Source organism: Rhyacophila brunnea, unplaced genomic scaffold (assembly GCF_057557595.1).
Source record: "Rhyacophila brunnea isolate RB1 unplaced genomic scaffold, BYU_Rbru_1.0 scaffold_4, whole genome shotgun sequence".
Lineage (NCBI taxonomy): Eukaryota > Metazoa > Arthropoda > Insecta > Trichoptera > Rhyacophilidae > Rhyacophila > Rhyacophila brunnea.
Genome location: NW_028233068.1, coordinates 16,619,016 through 16,636,247, shown reverse-complemented (window position 1 = coordinate 16,636,247; position 17,232 = coordinate 16,619,016). Strand labels below are relative to the sequence as shown.

At 35.7% G+C, this 17,232-nt stretch overlaps 2 protein-coding genes across 3 annotated transcripts; one reads left to right on the top strand and one right to left on the bottom strand.

The window, feature by feature from the left end:
* The first annotated feature begins 5,484 nt into the window (after positions 1–5,484).
* Positions 5,485–11,583, top strand: LOC147066998 (putative gamma-glutamylcyclotransferase CG2811). Of its 2 annotated transcripts, XM_085954604.1 has the most exons (5): positions 5,485–5,704; positions 6,060–6,259; positions 7,360–7,465; positions 8,099–8,230; positions 11,172–11,583. In XM_085954604.1, exons 2-5 carry the CDS (start codon positions 6,061–6,063, stop codon positions 11,212–11,214), a joined length of 480 nt encoding a protein of 159 aa, XP_085810730.1. In that variant the 5' UTR covers positions 5,485–5,704; position 6,060; the 3' UTR covers positions 11,215–11,583. The 2 variants fall into 2 exon arrangements, with proteins under 2 accessions (XP_085810730.1, XP_085810729.1); XM_085954603.1 differs by lacking the exon at positions 11,172–11,583 and having other exon boundaries at positions 5,566–5,704; positions 8,099–8,417.
* Scgbeta (sarcoglycan beta) lies at positions 11,577–16,650 on the bottom strand. Its single transcript, XM_085954589.1, has 6 exons — positions 16,590–16,650; positions 16,077–16,235; positions 13,816–13,974; positions 12,944–13,278; positions 12,257–12,481; positions 11,577–12,154 (listed from the first exon to the last, which is right to left on the bottom strand). Exons 2-6 carry the CDS (start codon positions 16,219–16,221, stop codon positions 11,975–11,977), a joined length of 1,044 nt encoding a protein of 347 aa, XP_085810715.1. The 5' UTR covers positions 16,222–16,235; positions 16,590–16,650; the 3' UTR covers positions 11,577–11,974.
* Positions 16,651–17,232: the final 582 nt, after the last annotated feature.

Below are 17,232 nucleotides of genomic sequence, written 5' to 3'. Positions count from 1 at the left end.
CCCTGTGATACACCCCTGTTACAGGCGGGCTTCTCCCGGTGTAAAATAATCATTTAGTAGCTTAAGTCGAAACGTAACCCTGACCTCTAGAAACGGCTTCATAAAACATCTAATCTGATTCCTTGCTCAACCACGTAAGTATTTTTTATTTATAAGTAAGGGCCTTCGTCCGGTGTGTGAAAATCACATATTGGGCGGAGGTGTAATTAAGATAAATTTAATTTAATTTAAAAAGTATAAATGATGATGGATTAAAGCGATAATTTTAAGACTAAATATAAGTATTCAAATATAATAAATTTTGCCGGCAACGTTGAAGTCTTCGCGCGCCTGCGCCGAGGTGGTCCTCGTGATTCGTCAAATCGTAAGGATCACGCGATAAAAGTTGGCCAATCACGAGAGTCCTTTTTGCTGAATGGCGTGGGTACGCGAAGTTTAAAAAAAGAAAAGAAGTTAGTAAGCGTCCCCTTTCCGACATATACGGACTTGCGTAACTAATTGTAAAAACCTAAACATGTAAAGAAAGTGTAAAAGATAAGGAATACCAAGTTACACGAGACAGACGTGGTTTTATTTAATTCCACCCTCAAATATATCGTACTTTTTTTTTTTGTGAATCCGGGGTTCGATGGACACCTGAGCTAGCCGCTGGAACCCCGGGGATCTCACTTGAATATATAGCAACTGAATGAAGCAGGTCAACAATAGCCGACAAGTTACGAGAAATAGTGACGTGATAAAAAAAATTCAGGGCATCACGGAGGATTTACTTTGGTTATTATAACGTACCCATATAATTAATAATGTTAACGTTAGTTTTGCCGCGAATTGTTTATCAGCCTACCTCACCATACTTTTTTATATAACCTGCCTGCTTCACCATACTTACATATAACCTGCCGCCCCTAGGGGAGCAGGGTCTTAGCCAAAAAATGAATCGGAAAAAAGGAATCGGACAGTGTACCAGCAGGTAAATGTCGACGATAAAGAATGCATAACCGTCATAGTAACAGGGAGTGTCGGTGGGGCTGTCACACCAACTACAGTCCTCTACAAGTACAAAAGAATTCCTCAAGAAATTTCCGAAAATGTGGACTTTGTCCATGGAGCCCTTAAGCTGTAACAGTACCAGGAGAATCGTAAAGTGTGCCTTCAATGGTTACATCAGAGGAACCCAAGCGGTATTTAGAGAGAGTTCCTGAGTAAAAACATTGATGAGGAAAATCTTGAATCATTCCGCAAAAACAACGAACCTGATCAAGATGACAAGTCACTGTTCGCACTGTGACGAAAAGTAAAAAATGAGTTGGAAAATATCACTCCACCTGACCCGGTCAGACACATCGATGAGGCATTGCAAGAAGAGGAATCCGATGATATGATGTCTTTGGCCGCCTAGAATACTATGAATTATTATGATGTTTCATCTCCAATCGCTAGGGCACCTGTGGCTGGTCTAACGACTTGTGATGGTGATTCGTCTCCAATCGCCAGTGCACCTAAGGCTGGTATAAGGATTTGTAATGATACTTCGTCTCCAATCGCCAGTGAACCCGTGGCTGGTCCATCAAATATTCGTAGTCCATTCAAGAGACATTTTGTCTTCCCCGGTGAAGGGGAAGAAAAATTCAAGAAGAAAGCAAAAAAGGGAAAAACCCCCACCAGTGTTTCCGGTAAACCTTGCCAGGAGTATTTCCTAAACAAAAAGAGGAAGAAAGAAGAAATGGAACGGTTGAAAAAAGAACGAGCTGCAAAGAAAGAAAGAACTAAATGAGCAAGCAAAGGAAGAAAAAAATGGGGGAATTGAAAGCAGTCAAGAAGAAAATGCGTTTTTCTTCCGAGTCTTCTAACCCAAGTGTTGACATTTCAGACTCAGCGGAGAGTGAATGGCATAAGTCTAGTGATGAAAGCTTTAATCATAAAACTCGATGGCTGCCCGTTATGAAAGTCATAAATGAATATTATATTATAATACTTCCCAGGGAAAATCGACCATATTTCTAAAGTAAAAGCTACTATTTCATCGATGCAAAAGTGCGGGAGACTATGGAAATGGCCAGAGCGACCCGATGTACTTAGCCATGAATGGAAGGCGGTAGTATCCCACATAAATGACCTGACACAAGTAAGCAAAACTCTTAATGTTTATTTAGTTCCGGAATTGGACTTTATTTGGAATATCTAAGGATTTTTATGTGAAGTTTTATTTTGGTAAGTACTGAGCCTATGCGTTACTATCTAGTATGTATGTACTTAGTTGCTAAAATAAATATATTTTTGTATTTTTAGTTTGAAGTAACTAATTTTGCACCTTTTGTTACCCGAACAAAGCTGATGATTGGCTGTCAAACAAAATCCTATCCTATGTAACTTGTTACTGAACCGCCCATTGCTACCAAGTTGATTCAAGTAGCTATGGGCTAGAGTGGTCTGACAGGAAGCCCTGAGGCAACTCTGATGACAGATTTGCCATAAAGCCTTCTGATTAGACATGGTCAACTACTGAAACATATAGTGGTCAACTACTGGAACTTTCAATTTTTTGGATGGTCAACTACTGGAACAAAAACATGGTCTTGAAAAATTGAACACAATTTTTTTGTAACAGACCCTTTCTTAATTTTTGTCTTTTCACATTAATTAAGATATTTGATCCATTATGAGCAGACTTGCTTTGCCAACATTCGGCGTAATGCTAAACGTTAATCGTTATTTTTGTTGAATTTTTTTCTTAAGTGGTCAACTACTGGTACGTTTACCTTAATGAGTCCAATCTCTTTGGTTGTACCATTCAATAATGAAATAAAATTGTCGAATTGAATACATATTTCGATAAGCTGTAAACTTTTAAATTTGGTAACCACACCAAATCAAAGTCACTAGTGGTCAAAGAGAGAGAGGAGTCAATCTCTTTGCTAGTGGTATGTTATTAAATTTTATTTTTAAGGATGATTCGTGGACATGGTTTTGCGCAATAGTTCCGCCACTGTTCATTAGAATATTATGTAATAATATGATGTGCACAACTTTTTTTGGTATTGATAAAAAGATAAATCGTTTGTGATAGTTAAGGGCTCCGTATTCAAATATAATTTAGTATGAAATGGACCTCGGCGTCGTACGCACGTTAATTTAAATCGATCTTTTGGCAAAAATCACTAATCATCGGAGATTTTATTTAAAAAATATATTATTATTACTATTGTCGACCTTCTACATTATTATTATTGTGGACAATCTTACATTATTATTTGATAAACAGCTGCACGTGTCCGCTGATCAGAAAAAACAGGGCTGTCAAAATAATATAATATTTGTAAAATGTTAATTTCATCATAGTTTTTAATCAAACCTGTGCAAGTATATACTGATAACTTGGGTGGATATCGTGGCAAACATACTGTTGATATATCTACGGGTATATTATTATTATAACCCAATTCAAATTGAACATAGGTTGATACTCAAATACTATTATAGTATCTTTATGATTTCGAGAAAATAATACGATGGAATATATTATATAATCCATATCAATTATTTGAAAACATTATATTTGCATGTATATAATATAGTGAAAAGGTCAGATAACTGTTTTCTCTGCAAGATAACATCAAAATTTATATAGACTTACTTAAATGAAGAATTACATTCATGAGTGAACACGGCTCAAAGCTCAAAGTTGACTTTATATAACTAATAAAAAATGCTGTTTGTTTCTACGAATAAAAAATCACGGCAATCAGAAAGGCCGGAAAATATGGCCGACAATGCATGATACACAAACATAAAATACACAAAATTACAAACACATACGAAGTTTACCGCACACGTGCAGACCACGTGATATTTGTTTACGCAAAATCGTCGCTTTCCAAAATGGCGAATTTGGTTGCCAGTTTTTACTGCGATGAATCAATGTGTTCCTTCCCGTCTTTTTTTATTCGTAGGTTTGTTTACTATGTACACCGAGAAATTTCCATTAATAAAATCGGAAATGAGTTGGAATATAATGCAACCAAAACTGGAAAAATTCTATTATGGGTGTTTACTTTTTGAATTAGTTGACCCCAGAAAAACAGGTACCTACATGCCACTACGTGAACCGTAGTGGATATTAGATAGACAAAACTTAAATAATATAAATATTATAAATAAAACTTAAAAAGTACAAAATATTTATGTCTTCGACAGCCCTGACGTTATTTTTTGCCTGCCAGTCCGACTGGCGAATAAAAAATAAATGTGTGTGGTGACTGTATGTTAATAATTATTTTTAGGCACTCATGATATAAATTATTTCGTCCATTGGCTTTACATAAATAATGGTAGGTACTACTTACCTATTGTTTCACTAGTTGTATAAAAGTAAAATTGCGCAATAAGTACCTATTATTTTTAATATGTTGGTCCTAAACATTAAAAATAAATACTATTCATTATTAATGTTTTTTGGATAGCACATGAAATAAAAATGTAGGTAGATATGCATTTCAACATCCTTCGTATGTTTAATTCTCGGACAATTTCAGGTTAAAAAGTTATTAATATATTATTAAGTTTATATTGTGGTAACCACATAATTGAAAATGTCACCATCATATTGGTTTCAATACTTTCTCCCAAACAGTTGATTAACAAATTGAATTTAGTAACATTTACGTACCTACCTATATTAGAAGATATGTATTATTTTTTGGTCACCCCATTCTGTCTGCTAGTAGACCAACAATTCCGGACCACATATAAAAAAATCATATTTTCAATTCTCAAGGGCAATTCTGTAGAGCTTACCCTTATGCCAGCGCTCCATTGGCGAGCCAAAAGTCCGAGGACAATAAATCGTACGATTTGTCTATGCCCTGCTACTGATCAATGAACGAATAAATAAGTCGAGTTTTCAAAAGTAAAAAATTGCGATTATCGTAATGTCTTCTGATAACCCTATAATTTTGTGTTATTTATATGTAGACTTGCGTAAAATAATATAGCAGTGAAAACAACACAAGAATTACGTTTTCTTTTATGAATTTCATAAATACAAATAAAAAAATAATTGGTAAATCTCTCAATATATAATGTGTAAATTAACAAATAAATCAATGAAAATGTTTAAAACAATTACAGATTTTTTTTGCGGTTCGAATGATTGCGTATTAATGTCAAATCGAATTTGCATTGCGATCGACGGACGAAGTCTGGCAACTCGGAGGTAAAATATCAAACATGTTTGAAATCCAACGAGCCTGGTCTGCGGATTAAAAAGTCCGCAGACCTGGGGTGCTCCACGCGAAAAAAAAGTCCGAAGACTGTAAATCGTCTGACTTGCGTGCCAATGGAGCGCCGGCATTAAGTACCAAATATTTTTTGTCTATGCCATTTTTGAAAATAGAATTCGGTCAAAATATTAGTCAGCCACATAAATTGGCACGTAACAGCCATTGCAATAATTGAAAAATGGCGGTAATTTACGAATAAAATCTTGATTGTTTTGACAGTTCAACAATATATTGATGATCAAGGATGTCTATTTATATTATGTTATCATGCTATGTCAGCTATCGTGTCACAGATCTTAGAATTCATTAGATAATAGATGTGATTCATAAAAAAAATTGTGAGTCTGCAACACTGAAATATTTAAATTAAATGTGAACACAAAGAAAGAGAGCTACCTAAGTCCTAGAACAAAAGTCAGAAAAGGGTAAGTTTTCATCAACCACTTAAATCTATAAATATGTATTTTAACTATGTTTAAGACATAAGACAAAATAATAAGGACCTACTAGATACAAATATGCCAACAACTTCGTATCTACACGTTTTATTCGACAACAGCTGTTGTACAAACCAATGTCAAATACAAAGTTTTATTAACATGAGGTAGTGTGTTAATTGTTGACTTATCGGCCTGATGAATTTAATGCCTCACTTCAAAACAGAGCCAACTTTTCCATGGATATCTATCTACCCAATTTTATAAACAATAATCATTTTTTTTTTTAAATTTTAATCAAGTTAAGTACTTTAATGATGTTTTATATTATTTTATTGTGAAGAATGACGATGCACAAAGTGTTTGTGTACGGGACACTGAAATCTGGTGAACCGAATCACCCCTTGCTAACAAATGTGTCCAATGGAAAGGCCACTTTGCTGGGAAAAGCTGAAACTGTGCAGATGTACCCCTTGATCATCGCTACACAGTACAATATACCATTCCTGCTACAGTCACCTGGAAAGGGGAATATGATTCACGGTATTATTTTTATTTTCTATTAAATTGATTTTTAAATTTGAGAGCAGGTTCACATTAGGTCGGACCGACACTTGTCGTTGGTCGATTGTCGGCTCTACCTGTTGTACCTAAACATTGTATTAAAAGTCCTGGATTTATTTCGGCTTCCATATCAAACATGAAATGAGTCCTCTCTGCGTACGCGCCTCAACACTATTGGCGGGCGGGGGCGGGTAGCAGGTATGCGTGGGTGGGTGGGGTACATGCCGGTCTGACAAGTGTGAACGGCGCAATACAAGTTGTTATGCCAATAATATCCGACCCAACAGTAAAATTGTGACAAAACGTCCAGTAAATGTGTCATCGCCGACAGTTGTATCGGATCCCACTAATGTGAATGGTGCTATTGAAATACAAATGCTAATATACTTCCGACACATTTATCGGCCAGATAAGTATTTGTGATCCTTGAGAAAAACGCCAACACACTAAAACCAATTGTCATTTATGGCTCGGAATCCTGGTGCATGACCAAAGATACGGAAATCAAACCCATCAATGATACACGGTTGAGGTTGAATTGAGTGGAGTGGGACGTGTGCCATGTACATAGTATGGACGAGTCACGCATGACAAACTGACATTCTCAAAGCCGGAAGGCAAACGAAATCCTGATCGATCTTATACAAGATAGAAAGATAGTGTCGAGTTGGATTTAAAGACCTAGGGCATTCTAAACCTGAGGGAAGCAGCTTTGGATAGACTTGGATGGAGGCCAGGAGGCACATAGGTTTGAAGCACCAGGAAGAAGAAGAAGGGGGTCGCTGGTGTACAAACCATATTTGTTAATAGATTTAGATGAAGAATGATTTTCAAGTAGATATAGGTAGTTGTACATTATATTAAATTGAACGAATATTTTTGTCAATTCAAAAAAAACTGTGAATGTCAGAATTTGATCATCGCCACCCAAATAGGCAAAACAGCTTGCGTATTTAGTATTGTATCATTTTGATCAATTTAAAGTTTGTAAAAGAATTTGAATAACTTTTTGTACCCTTCTGTACAACAGTTATAATCTTTACCAATATCTTATATCTCCAAAATGAATATATTTTCAGGTGAAGTTTATGAAGTCGACTCACAGATGCTGGAGAAACTTGATGAATTAGAGGGACATCCCGAATTCTTCGTCAGAGAAGTCGACAAAGTTCTACTCAAGAACAGGTGCTAACTCTTCACTTAGCTTGTGTCGTAATATGCCAAAATTTATCTCATAATCGAGTCTTTGATAATTTATTGCTAACCTTCTAACCTTCATAGACTTTCATACTTAAAGGAGTAACATTAATTACCTAGAGTGTATTTTATTTAACGAGGCCATAAGATTAAATAGATAATTAAAAACTCATTTAAGAATATATCATTGGCAGCTAATAATAGTCGTCTATGGCCGCCACTGTCGTTGGATGAACTTTTGTTAAACATTATTTAATTACGATTAAGTTCGAGTCTTAGTTAGCGGAATAGATGGGAAGATCTATTCCCTGAATAAATTTTTATTCTTACTCAATTTCACCACATGTGTTGAATAATGTGACATAATATGTTAAAATATAATAAGAATAGCAGATCACTGAGCACTTTCTTTTAATGCTGCTACAAACACCAATTTAATGATACATTGTGCTGTTAAAATAAATGTAATTTTTTTATTCTTCTTTCTGGTTAATCCTACGGCAAGTTAACACGACTTCGGAAAAGGGAGTCAACTAATGATTATATTAAATCGTACTTATTAAATATACAACTCTCAAGAAGTAAATAGTATGTCAATTAATGATGTTGATTTTATTTCAGTGACGATGGTAGCACATTACAATTAGACTGTTGGATCTACTTTCAAAAGACTTTCAACGATTCTCTTCTACTGAGGGACTTCTACTCAGACTACTCCTCAAGTGGAGACCATGGTCTACCATACATTGAAAGGTCTAAACGTGCTTCTAATTTTAAAGAAGAGATTAAGAAACTTTTTAAATCCTAACTACATAATGCTTGGTCAGGGTCAAATCATCACATGACAATTTATACATTGCATGCGAACTACATATCGTACATAAGATAATTTTTTAAATCCAAATCAAAATCGCATGTGCGTACTTGCTTTTCCTTCCACCGTCCGTCACTTCTCCACACCCATTATACAGGCATTTACTCTGGCACAATAAACGTTAGGCACCCTTCGAAATTATGCTGAGAATGTGCTAAAAGCAACTTTCCAAAGTGTTTGCTAGAGAGTATATGATTCTTATTCTGATATAATATATTACGGTCAATTCTCGATGAGAAAAAGGACTTTCTCATTTACCGTAAAAGCTGAAAACTTTTTGACTGACATGAAAAATTCTTCTCTTTCAATCGATATATGGTGACACTAAAAAGATGTGATCGGCATCCTGTATTTTGCCACATAATCAAGTCGAAGATTCTAGCTGACCAAGTGGACAGAGCAAAACCACTGTATCAGGTTAAGTACTGAGAAGTCCAATGGTCTGGGGTCAGCCTGGTTATCTCCATGAACCACTTTATATTTGAAAAAAAAATGCATTTGTCTGCTGTTGGAAGAGAAGGTCTGCATGTATGCAACATGGCGTCATATGCCAGACCGTGTATAACAACTTTTAGAGCTCATGGACAATCTTACATCTATGGTAGAGTTGCTACTTCATAACTTTGTACTGCGGCTCTATCCTCCGGTCAGATGGCAATAGCGAAAAAGTGACTGTATGGGAGCGTTGCCACAATGCGGGCCTGCTTAAGGATCTTAACATCTGTGGAAAGATCGTCCTTGTGTTTCAAGGTGGGTACTGGTGAATTCACAACCTAGTGGCCGCTCAATGCCAATGAAAATCTTGTGTGCGTGAAGTCCTAACTTACAGACATCAGCGTAATTGTCAATGTGAAACTCCCTTGCCTCGATATGAAAGTAGGTGAGCTGTTGGCGTTATTGATAATCGAGTGGTTGCGTTCTGCTATGAGATTCTCGATATATTTACCACCGCCTGTGAGTTGGTCAACAGGCGCCCAAAGTGGAGACTGTGAGTTCGTGTTGGCTCCAATAACGACGTCTCCATCGCCAAAGTCACAAATCATTGCATCCGACAGCATTGGCATTTCTTCCCTCGGACTCATATAGCTGAAATACATTGATGATACATACTATAACTGCACACCCTCCAGGGGTGGTGATTTCCGCACATATGACGTACTCATTCAAAAAGTGATTGAATCGGAGGACCCCCAGCCGAGAATCAGCAATGAAGATACAGGCTTAGGACGATGGGGAGTCACAAATGACATGGCCGAATCCATTTTAGGGAGCCGACAATACAGCTCCTCCATCAGTCTTCCCTCCGCATTAAGGTCTCCAACGCCAGCGATGTTGATCTCTCCCTTGCCAACATTCAGTTGAGCGAAGCAATTCAGTGTAATGCGTAGTCGATCATTATATGTTCCCATTACTCTGCATACAGCAGGCGGGTTGGGCAAGTAGTGCTATGAGTCGGATGGTCATGCTGGCGCTTTTGCTGGTGGCAGGTGGCGCATGCATATATGTTTTGTAATCATGGCCCTCACATCCTAACACGGGCCCCCAGGTCGGGATCTTTGACGGGCCTCCCTATCAATTGCTAAGGCTAGTTCTGTGATTCTGTGTTCTGTTCTGTGTACTAGAGTAGTGTTTTCCAACCGGTATTCGTATCCCTAGGTACTACAATATAATCAAAGATAGAATCACGGCGTGCAGCTGCATAAATTTAAATGTTTAATATACATGTAATAAAATAGCGAATTTTACTATTCATAACGAGAACGATTCCCAAATACCTAATCAAATAAAGAATCTGATACCATAATTATCATTTGATTAAGAGAAAAATCTTATTATTTTTATTTTGCGACTAAATTTAATTAGGAAACACTGTTCTACAGGATTTAGGAAAAAAATAATCAGTTTAAATGATGATACAAAAGGATAGTTTGATAGACATAACAAAAAATTTCTGTTCATAACACTTAGCTGGCCGACCTGTGAAGCCGGACCTTTTTAAGCCCGGGCTGCCAGGCTAGAGCCCTGTCAGCCTATCCCTTGTGGGGGCCATGACTGTAATCTAATTTAACATAAGAATACATCTGATTCTCTTTACACAGTGTTGCAATAACACGATCTATGAAAATCTAACTACATAATTATTTTTTTACCCAGATTGTTTTCTTTTAATACTTCTAAAAAATGATAACTGGTCGCAATTTCGCTGCCTGATTTCTAGGTTGTTCCATATCACATTTTTGAGCAAAATGACTTTTTAATGTGCCATTTTGTTCTATTTCCAGAACTCTGTTTAACTTATTATTCAGAATACAAGAATTATGTAAGGATTTGTTGATAATGTCGACAATAAGTTATTCTTTTATATGTAGAACACAGTTTTTAATATTATATATTATATAGATTGGTTGTGCAATTATTTCAATGTGAACTTGCAAGTTGCTCTCCTGAGAATTTTACTGAAAGTGACATAGAACATCCTGGAAATCAGGCAGCAATTTATTATCGCCGAATGTGATCCAGACACCAGACAGATAGGGGCAGACAGATATCAATATCAAGTCAGTGACGGAAAATGCGATTTAACTTCAGCAAAAAAATTTTGTTTTTGTTTTGAGAGTTTGTTTTACGTAATGGAATCTATCTCCTATTCTTATATGTCCATTATATCTTTTTTACACGCTAGTATCTGGAAGGCACTCGTACCCACTGTGCAAAAGAGAATCGGGGTCATTCGAGAAGTCATTCTAAATTTAAAAAAGGCTGTATGTAGCTATCTATGTCTTGAATTCATGTAAAAGAGGTTTTTTTTACAATTTTCAGGTACAATGAAGCAACTGTAGAAGATTATTTGAGTGAAATGTGAAATATTCCAGCATTATAATAGCTTTCTTTTATTAATTTATAATGATATTTTTAAAATAAAATACAATGAAATCCCGATTTTATATTTTTAAAGGGACTAATGGCAATAATGGTAATGGACTTATGGCAATAATAAATGTAAAAATAGAGGGAAAATATGAATTGGGGATATTGAAAAATTAAATTTTTCTTCTCCTAATTAGATACTAATTAAATACTAATTAAATTATACATCCATATGCTCACAAACCATACCACATTTGCTCCCATAGGGAGCAGTACCGGGTGGCTAGTGTTGTATTATTCATTGATGAAGTGATTGTCTTATTATTTTTTCAATTATAAATAAATAGAGAGTATTTTTATACAATCAATGTTTTTTATTAATATTTTGATACAAAACACAACATTCTATGTATAATAACAACTACACTGTTTTCTAGAAATGTCAATTAAATGCTGCTTATATTTCGTCCATAAAAGCTTGACGCTATATGCTTATGTAACAGTTATAAAATTAACATTAAACATTAAAAAAAATACCTGATTCGAGTAGAACTTTTCTTTAAAAGTAACTATGGTGACTCTTACTATAATTATAATTAATTAAACTTCCTAATTATTCCTACTTTTTCCTACTCCATTTTTTTAGTTGTACGAACGATATGATTATTTCTATTGACGAATATAACTAATTGTAAAAACCTAATAACAATCAATAGCGTCTTACAATAATGAACACATTAAACCATTTTATAGATTCACGCACAAGGGTTATACCCTGGCGCCATGTTGATATGAGAACAGCTGGCCCTGCCACCTTTCGGTACGGCAACTCTAAACAACCGACCTTCCGGCATGCAGACACAGACTTTATACTGGGGGACAGGTTGTTGTATATCACTGTTCTGTTTCGTCTCACCTGCGTTTTGATTAGACACCTGAAAATCAAGATAGTGTTTCAAGCAATGTTCTCTCTAATTACCACTGTAATTACGGGCAATTTTAAGTCAAACAAATGGTGTTATTCTTTTAATTTTTACCTTCACTATTGGAATATTTGCCACATCCACAAATACTCCGCCCCTTCCGCCCAATGCCAAGCTACCATTAGCCGCCACCTTGAGGATGATGTCCTTGTCTGCAGTCCATTCCATGTGGTCTGAGGTTAGTCTAGTTCCCTCTGCACCGCGCAGTATGGCTGACAGATCCGAGCGCAAAGTCAAATTAGAATCTATAGGCGAGGCAATGCGACCTGTCGATGCCATCTGAAATATGAAAAAAATGTACTATACTTATTACATGTACATTTGACTTTCAATTTACCAGAATGTGATGAAAGAATTTTTTACAATGGGTGGGGAAAATACTTTTTATGCATCGATTTAAATTTGTGTATACGGTAGCACAACTGACAATAATTGTCAAGTGATTTAACTTTCATTAAATAACACATTATCTCTCAGCGTGATTGTAATCAGAATGATCAACATGTGCATTGAAATGCAGGAATACATCACAGATATCTTACCTAATATTTGTTACCCGAAATTATTCTATTCTGCTGTATATACACCAACATTTCATATTTCAATTCAATATTCTAACTTGCTTAACTCAAAACTAATTAAACACACTTAAAGCAATTTAGAATTGGAGTGACATCATGTCATGTTATAGAGAAAAATGAATGAACTAAATGATATAATAATAAAACAAACATTTGTCACCTTTGCATTTAAATGTCGGGTACCATCCTTCAGATCAAAAACAGGTGATGCGGTGGAAAATACAGTCTCTCCAGTTGTTGGGTTGGTAACTTTGAAGGGTCCAGCACTCATCAAAGAGATATTAGTACCGCTGGCCAATATTCTGGTCTCCGGTTTTCCGTTGGTTCTACCGGATGGAATGGTTATGGCCACACTGCCTGCGTCGCTTGAAACGTGAACTGGTGAATCTGTGAAACCGCTGAGCAGTCCATCTCGTTTATATACGTGCCCTAAATCCGCTGATCCGTAGAATTTTATTGTATTGGCAGCTGGCACCAATTCAATACTTTCCATGCCTGTAAATAGTGAAATGTTTCATTCTTAATCAAATAGTTTGACTATAATAATAATTGGGAGCCTTGATAACATTTTTTGAACGTTTTTAGTGTGTAATTTAATTATATTTTTTAATCAATATTGAAAAAACAATGTAAGTTTTTTAACCAGATATAGAATTCAAACTTTATTGTATTGTATTGACACATTGTTTCCAAAATAGGGACTCCGGGTCTGCTCTACTCTGAGAGATTTAAATAGATATCATTTTTATTCTTATGAAGGTGCAATCCCATCATGCCGACCGCATGTAAAAATATTGCTCATTTCAATGTTGCTATAAAAAAAACTCTCCATTATCTACGGATCCCCCCGCACTTTCAGCTATGTATCTATGCCCCCAGACTTCCGCTAAAATCCTTAACACTGCATACAGTGTGATAAAATCGCAGCCAATTTATTATGGTTCTAGAATACGTAATGTATAAGATGTACCTACTGTGAAATTATTGCACATAATATGTAGACACATTAAGTAAAAAGTAATCAACACAAACCTTGACCAAGTCTTAATACTCCAAGAATAGTAAAAGTGAGAGCCAGATTTCCTGCAGCCAAAAGAAGTAAAAGAGCGACTAAGGTCCAAAATGCGAAAGTCCTTCTTCCTTGGAGACCAGCCATCGGTGTTTGTCCGCCATCAGGTACAGCTTCATATCCTAGAAAAAAATATAAACGCTGAATCATATGTTATTGCCTGAATAGTGCAATTGGTATAGGACCACCAATATAAGTTGTCCGCTGAGTGAGTGCACCACAATATGCTAACATTTGACATATAATTCAATACTTTTTATACCGTGATGAGCCTAGTTCTAAATTCGAACACCAGACTATTTATGATTGTACATATTATATCTATAGCGCGCATGGTTGTCAATGAAAAGAATCAAAGACACCTTGGGCATTTTTCGATTTTAGAATCGACTGTGACAGTTTTTCTTTAGCCATCAGCTGGATTCACTATACCTTGTGTAAAACTGTTTCACTTAAGGACGGACGTGCTCAGCGTGGGTCAAAATGGAGCTTTTATTCGATTTTCAAAGCATGATCCTGGAAATTCCTTAAACGTAGATAATCTATTTATATAATTTCGAAGCCTTATTATCCTTTATATTTATTTTAAACATTTGATGACTGCATAAAGTATTTTTATTACATAAAATAGTATTCTTTTAAACCTCTTAAATGCGTTTAAAAATTAATAAATGTAAAAAATCTTAACACCACTGCACATTTATGTACTTACTGAAATATGAATATATTCTAAAACATTAAAGCGAGAGGTTTGAAAGAATGGCATTTTATCTAATAAAAATACTTTATGCAGTCATCAAATGTTTAAAATAAATATAAAGGATAATAAGGCTTCAAAATTATATAAATAGATTATCTACAACGTTTAAGGAATGTCCAGGATCATGCTTTGAAAATAGAAAAAAAGCTCCATTTTGACCAACGCTGAGCATGTCCCCCCTTAATAATGGAGCTGTCAAGTATCGACACATAATAATCAAAAAATATATTGCACGATTATATAATCTAAAATATTCATGGTCATAAAGTATAATCTTTTTTTTTTACTATTAAAACTAATTTATTATGTGTGTTTATCTCACTTATCTGGTCAACCCGACACGCCGGGCCCCCCACAGCCCGGGACCCCTGGCTAGAGCCCTGTCAGCCCTCCCCAGCCATGACCTACACCACTCCGGAATTCGGGTGGACACCGAGATTTTTTTGACAGTTCCATTAAGGATTGGGTTTCTAAAAAAACCCGACATTAGTGTTTCGAAATTTTTATGTTAGAAATTAAAATCATTTTTTTGCCGTGTTTTTATTTATCTAAGCCCAAGGTATAGTTTATTGGCTTTCAATTTCAATGTTTAAAATCATTCTGATAATTTTCATGTTTGGGGGGTGCCAGGGCCCCTTGCCCCCCCCCCCCCCCTGGGTGCGCCACTGGTACTATGTTACGCTGTGTTACAACAGGTAAATCAAGACGTATATATACATATTATATATATATCTTATGATTAGTATAATGTTCTTCTTTCGACCATGTCCGCTCTTAATAGGATCATATGGGCCTCCACAGAGTATAGGTTTGTATTAACAGATTTTGTTTTTTACGAGAAATGGATGTCAGCCACTTGCTCAACCTATTAGGTCTATACCCTGACAGACACAAATTGAAAAACAATATGTGTACTTGCCAGACCCAGGATTCGAACCTGGGACCCGCGGTGTGATAGTCCAACGCTTAAGCCGTCCGGCCACCGTGGGTGTATAATGTTACCTACATACAAAATGACGACTTAATTTATTACTTGAACTCATTATTTAATTTTATGACATCAGTTGTAAAAAAGTTAATTCTTTTCCGATTTTTGTTCTTGTAAAAACAATGTTTATAATTATTGACACATTTTTTTGAACTGCTAGTGCTGTTCACTTTTTTTTAATCTAGCATTTTCAGTCATATAGCTTGTTTTCTTACCCTATCTGGCATATTTTTATGAATGACAATTGGCAACACTGGACTCTACACTTGTGCGTGCGTATATGTCGTGCAACGAACGTCAAGTGCCCTTCGAAGTTGTGCCGGCAGTTTCTCAGAAGCAGCCTACCATTAGAACGTAAATGATTTATATTCTGATTTCATCTGTAATGGTTTGAAGTTTGTTCTGTGTGCATCGAAACATAGACTGCTTGGCGACAAGGGTGCCGTAAAATAATAATTTTATTATCATGATCATACCTTTGTTTGAGGACACATTGTTATTATTGAAAAGCGCTCGACTTCTAAGCGGAGTGCTTGTCAAAAGAGCCCTCTCTCCCTGGGGGCCCTGTCCATCTGACTGTATATTGGATTGGGGCCCCGAAGCACGGAAACTGGAGAGCATGATGAGGACCCAATCTGAAAATAAAAATAACCAGGTCAAATTAAGAATATCGAAGTGTTTAATCAATATCTTATTTGTCTATATTTAGTCTGTGTAGAAATGTATGACACACATTGTATCAACCTATAATCATAAATTTATTATGTATAAATGACTGTAGATTAAACCAAAGTGTTATACCTAGCGCATAAGGCTGAAAATCACACGAAAATAAATTAGGACATACAAAATCCGAAGCAAATTTCGTTTATGAAAAAAACATCAATTATTTTTGGGATGACAGATGACCGTATGATCAAATAGAGCCTCCAAACAATGAAATTGTTAGTTACGTATTTTTATTATAGTATTAATTTGATGTTATTTACCTTCCGTGTGACAGACGCTCGGAAAAGTTGTATTTTCTACGATATTGAACTAACGTCGACTGAGACGTCGCGACGCTACGTTGTGATTGGTTGAAATACATCCAATGACGTGGCATATTTTGTCTATGGAACATTTTATTGACGCGGGAAATTTGATTTCAAGTAATTTCATACTAAACGTATCTAAACAATATCGTGAAGTTGGATTCTACTATAATATTATGTATTTATATTAGAATGAGTAGCGATTCCAGAAGAATTTTAGCATAGTAAATATAATATTTGCAGTATCCATTTTAAATGACTACCTCTAATCACCTTTTTAGTTGATGAGTGATTGTCAGTTTGTTAAACTCAATCCCTCCTATGATAATATATCTGCAAACTAACTTTTGTCTTGTCTAATACATCTGTCGGTAAACAAATAAACATTGTCTGAAATTATTTACAAAATACCATTTTTTTCCTATTTCGGCGCGTTTGAAAAACATAATATGAAATTGTACTGACAAATAAGCAATTAATGTGGCCTAAAATCAGTGACGTCCCGTGGGGGTAGGCAGATTGAGCGTCGCTTGGGGGCGGCAGTTACTCGAAGGGCGGCAAATCGAGGAGAATCATTTGGTATATATAGAAATAGCTA